At 36.1% G+C, this 17,174-nt stretch overlaps 4 protein-coding genes across 7 annotated transcripts in view; 1 reads left to right on the top strand and 3 right to left on the bottom strand.

Moving 5' to 3' along the window:
- The window catches only part of LOC105569309, a 5,545-nt gene extending 4,162 nt beyond the window's left edge, over window positions 1-1,383 (bottom strand). The window contains exons 1-3 of the mRNA XM_012025664.1: window positions 970-1,383; window positions 157-508; window positions 42-94 (exon numbers count right to left, since the gene is read on the bottom strand). Coding sequence (XP_011881054.1) covers window positions 42-94; window positions 157-508; window positions 970-987 — 423 coding nt within the window. The 5' untranslated portion in view covers window positions 988-1,383. The remainder of the gene's footprint in view (window positions 1-41; window positions 95-156; window positions 509-969) is intronic.
- A 305-nt stretch (window positions 1,384-1,688) lies between these two features.
- LOC105569287 lies at window positions 1,689-3,090 on the top strand. 2 transcript variants are annotated; one of them, XM_012025639.1, is made up of 2 exons: window positions 1,689-2,057; window positions 2,152-3,090. In XM_012025639.1, the coding sequence occupies exons 1-2, from the start codon at window positions 1,769-1,771 to the stop codon at window positions 2,484-2,486; spliced, it is 624 nt and encodes a 207-aa protein (XP_011881029.1). In that variant the 5' UTR covers window positions 1,689-1,768; the 3' UTR covers window positions 2,487-3,090. The 2 variants fall into 2 exon arrangements, with proteins under 2 accessions (XP_011881029.1, XP_011881028.1); XM_012025638.1 differs by having other exon boundaries at window positions 2,137-3,090.
- A 404-nt stretch (window positions 3,091-3,494) lies between these two features.
- Window positions 3,495-5,709, bottom strand: LOC105569285. The gene is made up of 2 exons (XM_012025637.1): window positions 5,040-5,709; window positions 3,495-4,645 (listed from the first exon to the last, which is right to left on the bottom strand). Exons 1-2 carry the CDS (start codon window positions 5,040-5,042, stop codon window positions 4,292-4,294), a joined length of 357 nt encoding a protein of 118 aa, XP_011881027.1. The 5' UTR covers window positions 5,043-5,709; the 3' UTR covers window positions 3,495-4,291.
- Window positions 5,710-6,593: 884 nt separating this feature from the next.
- The window catches only part of LOC105569284 (tyrosine-protein phosphatase non-receptor type 1), a 13,132-nt gene continuing 2,551 nt past the window's right edge, over window positions 6,594-17,174 (bottom strand). The window contains exons 2-9 of one of the 3 annotated variants that reach the window (XM_012025636.1): window positions 15,537-15,698; window positions 15,182-15,441; window positions 14,849-15,074; window positions 14,614-14,766; window positions 14,176-14,353; window positions 13,886-14,102; window positions 13,697-13,807; window positions 6,594-6,883 (exon numbers count right to left, since the gene is read on the bottom strand). In XM_012025636.1, the coding sequence (XP_011881026.1) occupies window positions 6,820-6,883; window positions 13,697-13,807; window positions 13,886-14,102; window positions 14,176-14,353; window positions 14,614-14,766; window positions 14,849-15,074; window positions 15,182-15,441; window positions 15,537-15,698 (1,371 nt within the window). In that variant the 3' untranslated portion in view covers window positions 6,594-6,819. Of the gene's footprint in view, window positions 6,884-7,411; window positions 13,808-13,885; window positions 14,103-14,175; window positions 14,354-14,613; window positions 14,767-14,848; window positions 15,075-15,181; window positions 15,442-15,536; window positions 15,699-17,174 lie in introns of those variants that run through there. The other 2 variants (XM_012025634.1, XM_012025635.1) reach the window with 2 other exon arrangements.

The raw sequence follows: 17,174 nt of genomic DNA, 5'->3' as shown, positions 1-17,174 counted from the left end.
GGAATCTGTCAATAAGAGGACCTCCGGTGGTTTTAGGACACCCTGTATAAAGGATTGATCACACTTCGACGTGGCCCGTTGCCGTTAATAAAAGCTAACAATCGTAATCACACTAATAATTAACAAGTATCGTTAATAACAGCAGGAGTCACTTGCATTCTTGAACATCGTGTTCTCTAGTCAAGTGGGTGTAGAAAAATGTTAAATTAATATTTACACAATTAATAGCGTATAAAAAAGAATAGCATAAAGTGTATACCTTAGTAGGTTCAGTGGCAGGCATAACAAGCACTTTCTTCTTTACCACCAAGCCTTGTAAGGATCCATTGCCGACCGCATTTTGCACAGCATCTTGCACCACCGGATCTCGCACAATAGCTGCCAATGTATCGTTCGTAGTCTGAGGTTCCGTTGGTAACAGATTCGCAATGTCTTCGTACTCAATAGGTTTCGCGTCTGATATCTCCACAAATAATAGGAAGATCACAAAGAACATGATGCTTCCAAACTATGAAGTGCAATCAATAAAGTCTTTTATGATATAAACTGTCCTGATCTACAAGTTGGATTGCGATTAAGAGACAAACCTTAAATTAAAATTTTAAGTAGATTTTACTTTTTCAAGATTTTAATTTGGTTAATTTAATTACCGAGAGAATTTACGAAAAGTATCTGTCCAAAATATTAATACACAATATTAATTTGTTATTAAGAGATTTTGGGTTTTATCACATTTTGATATGTAAACTTGAGTTTATTTTCATTAATAATGAAAATGATTAAATATTTATAATCCAGTAAATTACATACTAGTCACGTTTTCTGTAACTTTATAATCTTTCTAAAATAGAAAATTTGTATTCATTGTCCATGACGCGAAGAGTGAGTGTGTATTCTCGTACATTTATATGTGTTGTGTTAATTGCTAGTGAAAATTGGACTTTTCAAACGATTGATCTAAGAACGTACCGGTGAGTCGTTTTTCATTGCGATGACGACGTTCTTCCTGTTGCTTTGACACGACTGCTTCGCCAAGGATTTTCCAGCTCTGTTAGGGTATAACGGATCGTACTGGTTTTATACGACGTGCTGAAAGAATTATCGTTACTCTGCTAATAAACGTGAGTATCAACCTTGCGGTAAACTTTGCATGGATGCTGCATCATGAGGATCATAGAAACAAGATCTCAAAAGATATACTTCCAAACTATAAAATGCGATGAGGTCTTTTAAATCTAAACTCTTTCATGCTGCATCTTGAAAATCATAATTATCAATCATATAACATTTACTTCTGGCGAGTTAAAATCTTGTACCTTTCATATATTTTCACCCTTATTTTCACCCATAAAATACTGCTCAGTCTTGATATAACATATAAGTATATGAATGCGTCAGTCATATTTTATTTCTTATATTTTAGAAATTTTAATTTAAAAAATTAACCAGAAAAATTTAAAAAATTGTTAGACATTTATTCTGTTTGGGGTTTTTAATATAATTTCAAGCATTTCGCAAGTTTGCGAAATGATTGCGAAATAATGTGGCGTACGAGAACATTTCAACAACTGCTGTTTGACCGACCACGAAGAAATATTATACTTATCGTTAGCGCGCTCTTAACGATATCGAGACTCGATGGTGTTTAGCGAGTGACTTAGCAAGAGTGCTGAATAACAAGCTATAAAAGACATGCTTCGACTTTCTGAGCCATTAGTCGGCAATTGGAAACTGTAGTCTTTGTATCATCAGGAAAATCGTGATTCAAATGGAACGCTTTAGCGTCATCTGCTTCAGCCTCTGCTCTTGCGCGATCCTGGCAGGATCGATGTCCGTAGAGTCATCAACGACAAAAGAAACTTTGTGGGGTGATGCGCATGACGTACGAAATGTCGAGAATCATCGCGCGGATCTGCTGAAACAACAGGATGCACAGAACAATACTAAGAATCATTCGTTCGATGATAATCTCGTGAAGAACGCTACCCAAATTGGAGAACACGCGAAAAATCCATTATCCTTGAATAAGACATCAGACGCATCCGCAACTTCAACCGGTGAGTTTTCAAACAGCTATATAAAAAATACGAAGCACTTAAGACACAATAAAAAATCGAGATGATGCATGTCACAAAGAGGAACCATCTGTAGGTTTGTCATCGCACGATATCCTTCTGGATCCTGTCTTAATACCGGCTCGTCTAAGTCGCCAAGCTGAAAAAGGCGATTACTTGAATCTCGCCTCGATTGAGAACGTTTCCAACGATGTTGAATCTACCAACGACGAGAATAGGAGTGTCGTTCCATCAAAACAGAATCTGAACCTTGAGGGCGATCTCGGTGTAGCCGAGGATAGATATCAATCTCCATATCCGTATTGGAATTCGTATTATAGAGGACAGTTTCCTAATCAAAGGTATCAAACAAACGACTGGAGGCAGCCTTATCGTAGCTACTGGAGATATCCTGTATTTTCGGGAAAGTAAATCTGGAAGTTTCTGAATTTTATACCTTTTCTTCTCTTTAAGGGAAAATTAGATTTGCATAGCCAGATTTATGTAAGTAGATCTTAGAAAATAGCGATGACAAATTATTCCTGGTAGGAGAAACAGAGAAATGTACGTCGTTGTTTTAAATATAAATAAATAATTTCGAATTTGTGATTAACATCTAGATTGTAATGTTTCTTGACAAGACTGCTCCTGAAATGATTTTAACAATGTTTCATAATTTAAAATATTTCTTCGCCAAAGTGGTTGCTTGAAATTAAATCAGTTGACGTTGAATTTCTTTAAAAGTCTTGTGTTAAAATAAAATTCGCATTTTTTAAAATTAATACTAAATTATATTATTTTATCAATTTCTGTGTTCTTGATTCGATATTTTAATAAACGTTTTCTTCTATTGTATCAATAACAGTTTTCTACTATACGTCCAGAAACAAGTTATTGTGTTAAAAGATAAAAAATGTGTCCATTATACATAATTATATTAATACATTATTATTAATCTTTCTATTAAGCATATTTACGCTTAATCATTATTTGTAAATTATGACAGGAACAAGAAGTAAACGTATAATATAATCAATTTTTCTACATTTATTTATAAAATGTCATACGTGTTTCATTTATTACACACGTAACATTTTCTCAAAGAAATCGTATCACAATGTAACGCTTTCATATGTATACAATCGAATAACTGCAATATCATTAATTTGCTTGCTTGTGTAACGCAACTTTGGTAGACAGCTTTCGAGCATTAACGCTATTTTCAAGTAATCGACTTACAATTAAAAGAAAACGCTAATTATCGCTATGATTCATTACAAAGATATGCATACATTGCGCGCTTCCTCTATTTCTCCGGTTATTCTATTTATTATTTTAATCAGCTCCCACTCTTGCAGACTTAATTATTTTAATCTTAAACCTATAGGAATTTTTGTAAGAGATCATATGTGATCGTAAAATAGTTAAATGCTTCCTTCATTTTTTTTTTCTATCGCTCTTGTTCTGCTTAAAAGAAAGGCCTTCCTAAATCAGCAAGCTTAGTCCGTGCTCGTTAATTTGCACAGTTAATTTTCGTCGAAATAACGAGGTCCACAATCTTTTAGCGTAATTATGCTGTACGAGTTCAATACCCCTTGCTGCCGTTTTAAAGCTCACCCCGTTTTTCAACGCGAAAACTCCTTTCGTTACCGGTTCTCTGTATCTTTTTTCTACCTCACATAGTTTTTTATCTGCGCGGTAAGCTTCGTCGACATGTGAACAGTTTTATTTGCGCCAAAAATTTTCATGTTGGCGCGAGTCTTCCGCTTCGCTGTTTATAAGTTTGAGTTCTTACTCTTCTGCGCTCACAGACACACCTATAAGTATTCGCGAGCGGCAAGCTTTTATTTCCCTGATGAGCTTCGGATATGAGTTATAAAATAAGCTATTTCATCATTATAGCTCACTATAGTTTCCGAAATAGATGTTTGTACTTTGTTTAATCGAATCATCTTGATGCAAAGCCATTTTCGTTTTCCTTTATCGATCCCTTTTATTTATTCATGTTTCTTTGATCTTTGTGTATCTCTACCTTTTCATGAAGTTTATCTCATCGCAAGCTCGATTCTTTTTCAATCCTTCTTTAGGATTTTGAAGATCTTTAGGGCCAATAAGGCTGCAGATGCAGGTCTCCAAGTATCTCGAATGTATTATCTTCCCGATAATACCAAAATGAGATAACAATGAATTGCAATTGCCGAAATCCCCAAATCCAGATTTTTCTTCTCCTCCCCCACTTATATTCGCCTACCTCGTCGAATCGCGTCTCTGACACGTTTTCGGTACGCAACCTGCTGGCGATAGACGAAGAGAGGACGGAGAACATTGGAACCAGCTGCAGTCTCAAGATCATCATCATCTGCTTCTTCTGTGCTGCGCTTCTCAATGTTGAAGCTGCCATCCGCAACTTTAGAACCGTCGTTTAACGCGTACATCGATTCTTCGTTTATCAAAGCCTGAGGATCCTCGAGTTCCTGAACGAGTACTGGCACAACAAGTAGAGGAGAGCCGTACATTCTCGCCGTTCTAAGAGGTAATGCGTACGAGCAGGCAACAAACAGCAGTGCAGAGACAACGATTGTGGCAGCCATCTACATGAGAAAGAAGAGGAGATAGTGCCTTTATATCCATAACATCGATAAACATCTAAAGATTTGCGAATAATTGCTAGCCAATTTTTATTCTAAGACTTTTTAAATAATTAAAAACTTCTAAAAATAAAAATAATTAAAGAATTCTCAGCACATACATAAAGCAGATCTCGATACACGGATGAATATACTCATTAGAATAAAACGGACTTGTTTCGGACAATTGTTACAAACAAATTCAGGAATTAATTAATCCGAGTTTCAATTATTTGAAAATAAAACGTTGCACCTTATTGAATTTCATAAATTATTCGAAAAATTTTTAATATAGAAATTGCAACGTTTAACGCGCGGCAACAGGTGAATCTGTTTAAACTCAAAAATATATACTTACCATTCTGTGTTTGAAAGTACTGGATTAAATCGACGATACTTTATAAGAAAATAACGATCGCTTTCGCACGTTCAAGATTACGTTACTCAAAGGAGGAAGTAGCGTTTCAATGCGAAGCGTCTATTAGGGAGTATAATAGCACGTCGTAGGCAGCTCTCTCGTGAGTTTATGGTGGCCGAGATCGAGCATTCGGTATTTATATGAAACAATGACGTCAAACCAGAGCATGCTAATTATACAATGACGTTCTACGACGGGTGATAACTGACCTGGTAAACTAGGTAGACGTGACACACCACCGATCTATCCCGAGTGTACTACTCTGCTTCTTGTTTTGCCGGCCTCGCAGGTGTTAATTTGACTACAAGGGAACGTCCCCCTCGATGCTTGTCTGTTTACGCGTAAAATACTGATAATTTAGTATGTCGATTCGCGCGAGATTCCCCAAAATTACCGCGCAAATATGCGCCCATAAGAACGACACGACAAAATCTAAAACATTTCGCCGTGATCTCTCTAGTACGTTCTATAAGATGCCACTCATTTTCTAGATTCATTCTAGATTTGGAGTTTCTTGCTTATACCAAAGTTACATGTACTTTCCGCCTCATAAAATATATTTTATCTAGGTATATTTAGTTTTTTCCCAATTTCTTGTCTTGTTGTGGATTAAAGTATTTAAATATTATCGCATTCGAAAATTCCATTATCTTTTATGTCTCGTATTAGAATACTTATAATTGCAAATAACTTTTGTTGATTATTTTATCAAGTTTAGCACTAAGAACAAAGTTTTAAAAACTGCTTTAGCCAAATTTTGTTAGGTAATATAAATTTTTTTTACGATAACGAAAAAGTAATATTCAAAATAATGAAGATATCTAATATATAGGGGATTGGCTTCTACGTCAAAATGTCAAAATATATTCATGCACACGTTTATTGATTTATTATTATAATACTTGTCGATTATTGCCAATTTTAACCGAAATAATAAGAATAAATTTGGTAATTTATTTTATTTTTTTAATATGTTACACAAGATATTCTTGTTAAATATTTTATTATCTAAAATGCAGTCGCGTTAAATCTTCACGTGACGTATGACATAAGAGAGAGTCATCTCTAGAATGCTACGTTACACATTGTTACATCACAGCACATGTGAAAATTTAACTTCGTTCTTATCAATATTGCATAATTCGTAGTTTGAAAACATTCTCTCTACTTGTTAATATTATAGTTAAAAAACGTCAGTTTTGATAAAAAACCATATGAAAAATCGTTTTTCAATTTACTCATTTTCATTAATTGCCTTATTTTGATACGTTTGTTTAAGAAACGAATTATCATATGGAGAGAATAGTAAAATTATATCAATTTTTATAAATATATTTTATAAATATATTTGTATGATTTCTATTCTTTATGATTTCATTTATTTCTATATTTCTCTTACAGTACATTAATACTTAATGTACCGTAAAAGATACTAATTAAAAAGTCTTACTTTTTTCAGTTACAAAATAATCAGAAACTAGGAAAAGACGAAAATTGCGATTCATCCTTAAATATAATACAGGACTCAAGAGCCTGCGAAAACAAATATACGTACATCATATTTCTGTGTAGCAAACAATTAGGTTTATTTGTCTCTATTAAGTATTTTTATTGTACTGAAACAGATTCATGTCTAGTTGGATTCTTTTAAAATATGACAAGGCACACAACGGAGAATTATTCTATGGAAGGACGATTTTTTTTCTTTTTTTCTTTCAATTTAGATGGTGGATTCAGCCTCCTCGTGCACCGATTCGCCGCTTTCGGTAGTTTCGCTTTTTGATCTGAAAGAAATCATCAGATAAGGATCTCTAAGGGCTTTAATTGAACGTGAAAGACTAAGTACGAGACGACAAACGGGGAGAAAATAACTTGTGCTAAGAAAATAATTCGAGGGGGCTGTTTGCATCGCTTATAAACATATATGTAAATACCTCGGGATTTATGCGATTTGAGAATTTCAAATTCAGATTGCAAGACAGGACAGAATCGGGGTCATGTAAATCGAGCCGTTTATTTCGAAAATGGTATAACTTTAATTCCGCAATGTCAAGAATTGATAAATTCGTCAAGATTTTTCTAAATGTAATTTATAATTTTCGAAATAAACGATTCAATGTCAACTCTAGATAGAGAAAGATAGAGAACGATATCAATAACTGGTGTACTACTATCACTAGCTTATCAGTAATTCATATATTTACGAGAAATGAGATTCGTGGCTAATTTAAAATAATATTCATTGATACTAGTACAGCCGTTATTGCCACTGAGAGATCTAATCTAGTTGGAAAATAATATACCAAGAGATGTCACTTATCAATATGGTTTACGAACTAAAATCGCTAGTCACAAATAACATATGGATGCAAAACATATTGATTTTTATTAAGATTTAAAAGTACTCCTGGTAAACACCGAATTTTTGATGAATCATCGGGCATTAAAACGAAACAAAATGTTCCTACAAATTTGACGAATAATCAATAATCCACTGCACTAATTCTAGTCAAGTTTTATGAAGGTATAAACATAAGAAAGTACATCTGATTAAATAATTTGAGATGCCTTCGCCATGATTGTCTGGGATCTACTATACTTGCGTCGATGATTCGTAAAAAAACATCTGTATTACCTGAATCCATAGTACATGAATCCGGACTTTCCATAGAAATGTATTTTGCGAAAATAAATTCGCGGTGAAAAATGCACAATTGTAAGAATTACGTGTTTTAAATTTATGCTGTATGAAACCTACAATGCGAGAGATTCTACTCTCACAACGCTACTTCGAGTGTAAAATATCTGCCAAGTACAGCCTCTACATTGAGAATGTTCTCGCAGGAGGGAACCATTTCGAACGAAGCGGCCTGATGCACGTGCGTATTCGCGAGAGCATTGATCTTGCCGTTTCGTTACTTCCGTTATAAATAATTTTATTGTATGCAAATCTTCATGTGATCGTCCAGTGCCCATTCGTGTAACTTGTCCATCATAGAATTCACGTGAAAGAGAGGAACGACTGGAAAACGGTTTAACGTAGCGATCTTCCTGTCGTATCAGCTGATTATGTATAAACAGATCTCATCTGATACATTCGATAATTAGAACTCGACGAATAACGCTCGTTCGTTAACCAATCAATATTAGAGAATAAACTTTCTAGAAACGATAAATGGTTCTAGAAAAAAAATACATACATATTGCACAAGAAGTTATTAAGGCTTTGTATAAGAAAAATTTAGTACTTGATAATTTTAAATATTTGTAGATTTTTTCGGTAATTTGTGCGACTAATTGAGACAATGTCTCGTTACGCACTTCGCTCCTCTCTTCACCCCTAATTTCTTTCTTCTTGAATCCAAATTCTTTCTTTCACACACGCTTTCAATTTCCGTTTCCCTTCCTTTACTGTGCATTCAGTTTTCCATACATTAAAATACCATTCGACGCTATAGTTCTACAACGGTACATCGTAAATGTAACTACAGTTCGAGGTGTGCAAGATGCAGAATGGGCTAGGGAGAACTATTACCTTTACCGACGCTGTACGATTAAGCGATTATTTTTTTAAATCTTCTCTAATATACAAAAACAACGTAAAAAGCAATTGTATTCTTCTACACAATCATCTCAATAGCCAGAATTTGTGTTGGTTCTGTTAGTAAATTTTACGAATTTTTCTTTCTGCAATTTCTCAGTTTTCTATCTATTACGACTTTTGATAAAACTAAAAAAAAATTATGGAAACAATAATTTATTTTGTAAGATGCTCAATTGACAGTCGATTAATCGAACAAGCGTTACAGTTTTCTCCATCTTCACATATTTTTGTCTTAATCCTCTGAGAAGCACGCTCACAATTACCTATTTTTCATATTGACAATAAATCTATGTTTCTTTTTCTCGCGTCGATAATCGACGACTGATAATCGTCAGTAATTGTAAAAAGGCCCCGTAGTATATAAAGGATGCATTATGTAGACTAAACGACATCATCATGATTTATAAAAATGTATGCTCTAGCTGGTGCGCTTCTAAGAATCAAGAGCCGTCAATTTTCTCTGTCTCGCCATTCTTACATCTGCCTAATGCGTACACTCGATTCTTACGATTATTAGTCCGGCTGCCAAGCGTATCGATCGAATCGTACACATTCGATATCGCCGCGATGATCCGCATATATTGCTTTAAATTTGAGACTTGTAGGTTCCTGCGACTGTCAGAATTTCCTCGCGCACGTTCACGATCAAGTGCGTCTAGTTAATGATACAAAGTCGATTTCTACTCGAGAATAAGCTCGACATTATCGCTCGTATTTCGTCGATACCCTGATGCACGATCGCTCGGCAATCCGGAAATTATGATAAATTGATTAATTCAAAATGGCCATTCTGCGTAGAATCAAAAAAAGTTACAACATGTAACGTGGTGAGAATTTATAGTCGAGCAAGATATACATTTCTATCACAATTATTCCATTTCTTGCTCATTTTTACGATTGAGAGGCGATTTTGTCGAAGTTGTCGATTAACAAGGAACGTGTATTTGCATTATTCTAAAAAATTCTGTGCATTCCGAGAAAAGCGATGTTTTACTATTGCCTTAAATGTAGCGGGAGCACCACCGAAAGTACCATTTTGAATAAATCAACCTTAGATTTTTACTATTATAGATAACTATCTATTTATATATTGTCGGGTAATAAAAACGGCTCGCTTCCACGGTGACTATGCTCTTCCAAAAAGGGGAGAAATCGCTGTCGCTACACAATTCACCGATCGCTGTGTGTATTTTCCTTCACTCCCCTTGTTCGTACGAGTAGGCACTTAGCTATGTTTCTGTGTTTCTGTTTGTTTGTATAACGTTATATCTATTGTATGCACACGAGTAGTATAAAAGAATGCGTCGCCGGGCCTGCTCTCGCATGCCTTGTCCGATGCTGAGTGTGAAGCCCATAGATGCTTTTTTTTAAAAGCTCATAATTGGATGACGCGTAAAAACATCGTCGCACATAATGCAATCGACGGGAGAAAAACGGTTTCTTTAATGTTAAAAAACGTTACGATAAAAATGGTAAGCTGCTACTTTAAAATTGTTACCGGGTGGGAAATTCAATTTCTATGGTGGCAATACGAAACCATGCTCGCATTTTCCCGAATAGTGCTTCGATAAGCGAGTTGCACGATCAACATCGGTGACTGCTCCCATCGTTCCTTCATTCTCTCATAATACGCGCATCTCATCTCGTGTCTACGCATGCACACACGAACGCACGCACGTCGGAGCGCACATCGGTTTTTCGGAACTTTTAATTAGCACCGTGTCTTCGTGACCTGCGAACTTTCATGAGCGTATGTCTCACTTCCGGAAGCTTCGCGCGATCGCCAACAACAGGAGAGATGAGCGTCCGCGATCGTTCGTCCCGATTCTTTTTCGCGCCGTGAAACGGCGGGTGGACGATCGCGAATTTCTTTGTTAACCGAGTGAATTACGTGCCGTCCTCGAGAGTTGGACACATCTTCGATTATATTTCGCATGGAGCGATGGAACGGATCCCCACGCTATGGTGCGTCTCGCCAACGACGTGATAATAATCGTGACGAGATTAATCGTGTCGTTTCCTCTCAATCGAATCGTCGCAGACCGCGGTTTTTATACTTACATAAATAATATCTCGATAAAAATTAGATAACAATAGTATATTAGTGCGTAAAGTTAAAACGTGTTGTTGACAATAGAATACTGCATATCCCCTCGACATCGTGTTTCACGTGGAGTGCTCTCCGCTCCTTTTCTCCGTTTTCCATTCAATTTCTGTTGCAACGTTCTAATTAGAGGTGTGCGAATTGCTTCGAATCGAATCACTCACTCACGGCTTGATTTTCGAATCAAACAGACTCGAATTCAAATGTCATCGGCGATTCGACTTCGAATCGATCACGTTTTTCCGTCTAATAAATATAATATTTGTAATGTAACGATTAAACTATTTTTCAAATAAAATGTCATTGAAAAATGGTCAAGTGCATGATTTTATTTTCAAATCAACGTATAATGAACCCAGGAGATATTTATTTAAATTTGAACATGAAAAGATTCGATTTGACTCGGCCACACATGATTCGCACACCTGTAATTCTAATCAATGTACATAATCACGCGAAGACGAGCGCGTCGATATGCGCAAGTACGACGTGTCTGAAAACCTCGTTGGGAGATCGTGCTCCAACGGTAGTAACGTACAAAAGTAAAAAATACGTTTTACGTGACGCGCATCTTTTCAAGACGTCGCGACGCACATTTTTCTCATCACGCTTTATCTTTGGATTGGAACACGATCTGACAAGTCTTTCTCTCAAAGTGGCTTGTATAAAAGCTCGACTTAAGAAATACGCGGGCTTAACTTTCGTTATTGTACCGCTCGGTTTTTTTTTCCTCCTCCTTCTGTCCTCCTAGAGGTCATTAGACGTACTCAGTCTTTATCCACAACGCTCAATGCACAGTTTGCAGCGTACGCTGTTGGGCAATGAGCTGGAATTCACATTTTCTAAGATTTTGTTTTAAACCCTTTCCAACACTTCCCTCTAACAATTAACGAAACTTTATCACTAAATTTTCGAAGTTTAATAAAGATATTGATAAATGCATAAATAGGATTTGATTTAAAAAAAAGATTCAAAGCGAGAGTATATCACGGAGAGAGAAAGAGAAAGAGAGAGAGAGAGAGAGAGAGAGAGAGAGAGAGAGAAATCACTAACTCTTGGAAATAACACTTTGCTTATTTATAACAATATTGCATATTTTGGTGTCTTTTCTTTTGTTGTTACCAACGATTTCCATGTCAAACTAAAAATTCGTGACATTATTTGTGTAACTTACTTGATAACAGAAAAAAGGTACAAATCATTTATCAGCAAAAGTTCTCTTGACATGGGGAATAGAATCTTTTTACATAATCGCATCCAAGATAATTCCATTTCTAAGCGTAAGAAATTTGAAGCTAATATTCATTCAGGAATGTCTTGTTGTAAATAAAAATAATTGATTCTACATGCTATCATCGTGCAAATTAAGGTAGTTGCGGCAAATATTATCATCCCAGATGACGATTTGCATGAGATGTAAGATTCCGTTGTAACAAAAAAGGAAAATAAAAATATTATAAATAAGAAGAAAGTATATCTTACTCATAGCCAAAGAATAAAAAGTTTAAGCATAATTATCATAATAAATGAGAAACATTTTTGAAACCTTTTTGTTAAGTGTTAATGTATAATATGTATATGCATAAATTTTCACGAATAATTTTTACGAATAATTTTGATATAAGACAGTAGAATCTACTCCAATCAGCAATTAAAAACATTAATCTATGGAACTATAATAAAATCGTTTAACAAATTCTTTTTTAAGTCTATCACTAGTATACCCATTTAACGCTACTAAAGAAATTGATATTATTAACATCAAGTTTATTTACTTAGAAACGGTTAGTCGAAAACCACAGAAATATAACGTCTCCTTTTTCGCTTATTTATTTATCATCATATTAAATAAATAAGAAGAAAAAGATCCAAGTTAGATAAAAGTGCATCTATTTGTGAGAAACGACAAAGTCCAAGCTATATCCAATAACAGTCGGACAGGCTTAATTTAATTTTATATATCTGTGATTTTCGGTGTGTTTATATGTATCACTATACATATGAGTGTATTATCAACGCTACAAGTAAATAAAGATTGAATGATCGGAATTTACGCAAATTCATACAATCATATTTTTATAAAGTTATATGATTATATTGTGATATAGCATAACTAGCTTTTGAGTAAATATTTTATCTACAAGAGCAATGTACCTGGATAGTTAACACAATTGTTGCAAGTAATATGTTTATAACTTAAAAATCTACAAAAATTGTGTCGTAAAAGTTACTTATCTTCAGTGTCTCCGTAAGCACATATGCGGAATAAGCTATTCGTTTCTTGGTAGCAAGTGTAATAAAAGAGTTGTGAAAAGAATATACATATTCCAACATTTTAGATACTCATACTCGGAATAAATCACAATATAAAAATACAAATCGAAAGTCCATCTCCTTTCCTGCTTCGTCCACACTTTTACTCTTGTTCTTACTACTGAATATGTAACAGTGCAATCCAAAATCGTACTAATATACCTTGCACTTGTTAGCATTTTCCTGTTCTTCTATTGCGTTCTACCTTTCCTATTTCCTTTTTGCTCATTCCTTCCATAACAGAGACAGTATCGTTTGCGGTATTGCTGGCGATGTGATTCTACTGCCGATCGTATGATACGACAATCTTTTATTTAACTACTCTCTCAATGATGTTTCAACCAAAATTCGGTCATTAAAATCTCACAATAGAATCGCATATTAAGAGCAACTTTCTTCACTTATGCGAGTCATAGAAATAGTATTGATAGTTCAAAAGATGATATATACGTACGTACGACATCCTTAAATGTGATAAGATAGATCTAACTACGCATGTACAGATAGTAACAGATCGCTATGATACCCCCACCGATCCCAATGCCTAAGCTTATTTTAAGGGGGTAAAATAATGACCTCTTGAATTTCTGCCTTTCTTCCATCTCCTTCTGCCGGCGTTTCATCTCGCGTACTTGTGTCGCTAGTCGTTCATTCTTTTCCGCTTTGCGCCGACGTACTTCCCCTTTCCTGTTTTAAGAAAACAAAATTTACAATCGACACAAATATTAAATAATTCACACCAGTAACCAAGGAGACGTTACTCACGCGTCTGAATTGGACGGAGAATTGTTTGTTATAATAGAGTTCTCAGCGTCATCAGAAAGAGTTTCGTCAAGTACTGTGCCGTCATCTAAGTTTTGTTCGCCTACACAATTTGCAGTAGACAGAATTGTGTCCGCAGATAATTCTACATGATTTGGTGGTTCACTTGGTAGCGGTTTATCAGGCGGTCCACCTAATTCTTCTGTAATTGACATATCCTCTATTAATGTCCTAGTATAGCACGAAAGCCATTTAATGAAGCAATTCTTTTACAATGAGAAAGACAGAAATACCATTGTCATCAGTCGAGCCGTCCGAGCTTAGATCTGCCATTATACTACGCGTTAAAGACTCTCCTCTCGGAGGTGGTAAAGGAGGAGGTTCGTCATCTTTTTCTAATGGATGGTCACTTTTATTATTCATCTCGTCATAGGTTATTATCTCATCTTGAGTTGTTTCGTTATTCATGTCCTGTAAAATGTAGTGAGTCGAGGATTAAGTTTGATTACAATAATTTATCGCTGTAAAATTTTGTTAGAAACATTTCTTGTCAAAAAAAAATATTTAATAAAATCAGACGTGTTTTGCACGCCAAAAAAGTGCATAAATATAGTATCCAGTAAAATATCATATATAGAAAAGAAGTATTAAAAATTCAAGGAAAAAGGACTGTTGTAATTATCATAATCTACTCGATAAAGAACAGCACTGTGCGACTATTAATAACTCACCATGTTATCGAGTGGCAATTGTTTTGCTCCTTGAATGATGGCAGCATATGAAAAACAAAGTTGTTCAGGCGTTTGTATCAGGCCCATACGAGATCGCCTCATTTCTATCAGTTCATGCCGTACATCCAGAGCGTTTAAACCATATTTTTCAATCTGCAATCCAAACAGCAAGTGGTTATCAAATGCTAAAGCGGTCTCGCTGCAAACCAGAAGTCGTTTACGGCGTTCCACGTACCAATACTAGGCATGCATCAACCAAGCAAAATGTCCCCGATCGTCCTATTCCCGCGGAACAATGAACAACGGACGGACCGACATTTTGATCTAACGCTCCTGATTTCCTCACGTCTGCCAAGAAACGTAAAAACGCCGTTGGACGTTGCGGCACACCAAAATCTGGCCAAGTGGTGTAATGAAAGTGTAAGATTTCCCTACTATCGTTACTTTCCAAGTCCGTTATACTGCAGATAAGTTGAAAACATTGAACACGTTATGACTCTTGTGCAGAAAAATTGCCAATTACGAGACAAGTCTCGACGGGGCTTCAACAACACGCGTGCGTCCTTACCGTAACGTTCTAGTGGTATAATCTGACAATTCCTTCTTGCTGATGTAATCCACCTTTATACTAACGTCTTCGAATGTCATAGTGGGTTTTTTGTCGTCCAGTGGGAAATATTGATGACATTTGATTTGGTTCTTCTCGATGATCTTGTTTAACATCAATACAGCCCTGCAGTTTTGCTCCCACACCATCAGCCAAAAGTGGCTGACGGTATTCGGCAAGGGTCCTTGCGTCAGGATATATTGCCTTTCAGCGCGATCCACCTATGCGGTATACAGACAAATGTAATATACCCGCATCGCCGTTATCAGTCGTTTATACCATGCTGTGAAAAGCACGACACCTGCAGCGCATTTACCTGTATGAGATTGGCGTGAACGTAATCGCATACGCCTCTTTGAAGTATAATCCTAGTATGATCGTACGGCGCCACATCTCTGTAGCGATTTAAGGTTTTGTTCTGTGGCTTTTTTGATTCATTGCATGTGTAACGGAAAGACTCACACTCGCTACGTATTTCCTGCAAAATATATGAAAGCGCGTCATTAACGAAAGAATTGTAAGCGTACAAGGAAGCATTTATCTCACAGGTAAACCCATAAAACTACATTGGGAGCACGTAGATAAATGGGAATAAAACTTTATATTTTTTTAATTTCCAAGCTTGATTTTGATGCTGATCTTCAATACACACTTACTCGCTAATTAACACAATTGCATTAACAATCGCGTATCAGAGTATCGCTCTAAAATGTACAGCCACAAGTGAAGTCTGACGCACAAACGCACAGCAAAGAATAACGTTTGCTCATACTTTTGTACATGGAGGATTAAACTGATCAATATATTATACATATATATGGATTACAAGCAGATGTACTCGAGCAAGTTGCGAGAAATTTTGCGTTTCTGTTGCACATTGCAGTACGTTGAATTAAAGCCTAATCTACAATGTGCTCTCTGCGTCCAGAAACATTCCATTTTGCAGCCGATAAATACGTTTAAAACATTTGCGCAAGTTGATAAATTGTATATTATACATTGTATTATATAATCGTACATTGTTGGCAAGTTTTTCGAGCGTTTTGATCTGTTTTATATAAAATAGAATGTAACAAATTAACACGTGTGGCTCAAATGTGATAAGCACAAATTTGAAGGAATAAAGGACTGAGAGCCGACAGTGTCTAAATATTTCACACTTTAAATCGAGGGGAAAACCGCTGACCAAAACCTTGTACACCAATGCCCACTGGGCATTACGTTGTCTTATTATCTTATTTTATCTTATTTTATCTCTACACTGCCCAGCAAGGTCTAATGCCCAAAACATGCCTACACTGAAAAAAGATCTGGTTGCATTAATAAGAAATCTGGTAGATTTAACCAGTCGCCTGTTAGAAAATGGACGAATCTGACAATTCCTTTAGGCCCGGTCTACAATGAGTCGTTAGTCGTTAGTCAGAAGTCGGAACTATATGTCGGTCCTTTTCCTTCCACCCAGAAAGGAAAAGGATCAACATATAGTTGCGACTTCTAACTAAGGACTAACGACTCATTGTAGACCGGGCCTAAGACTTTACTAGACGTGTAGTGAAGTCTGTCACACTTCTGGTTACAAAATATCGAGCCCTATCGTGACAACTCGAAATCCTGCTTGGTTTAGCTGAAATACGTTCTATCATAGATGTCTTCAAGCTTTTTTCTCAGTGTAGTGATGCCCAGTAGTGCCCAGTAATGCCGCTCTGTACACCACAATGCCCGCAGCGGTTTTCCCCCTCGTTTTGAATTCATTGCGAAAACTTACCTCAGCCAGGGTTCGAGCCTGGACCTCGCTCTCTATGTGCCCCGGTGGTCCAATTGGTTGAGGCGCCCGCCTAGTGAGAGGCAGGTCCAGGTTCAAACCCTGGCCGAGGTATAATATTTTTCGCAGTAAATAAAAAATATTCAGACACCCCGTCACGGCTCTTAAGGCCTGTGTCCACGATGCTAGAAC

This window comes from Vollenhovia emeryi, unplaced genomic scaffold, assembly GCF_000949405.1.
Source record: "Vollenhovia emeryi isolate VEMERY1.0 unplaced genomic scaffold, V.emery_V1.0 DF939125.1, whole genome shotgun sequence".
Lineage (NCBI taxonomy): Eukaryota > Metazoa > Arthropoda > Insecta > Hymenoptera > Formicidae > Vollenhovia > Vollenhovia emeryi.
This window is presented reverse-complemented; position numbering and strand designations above follow the sequence as displayed.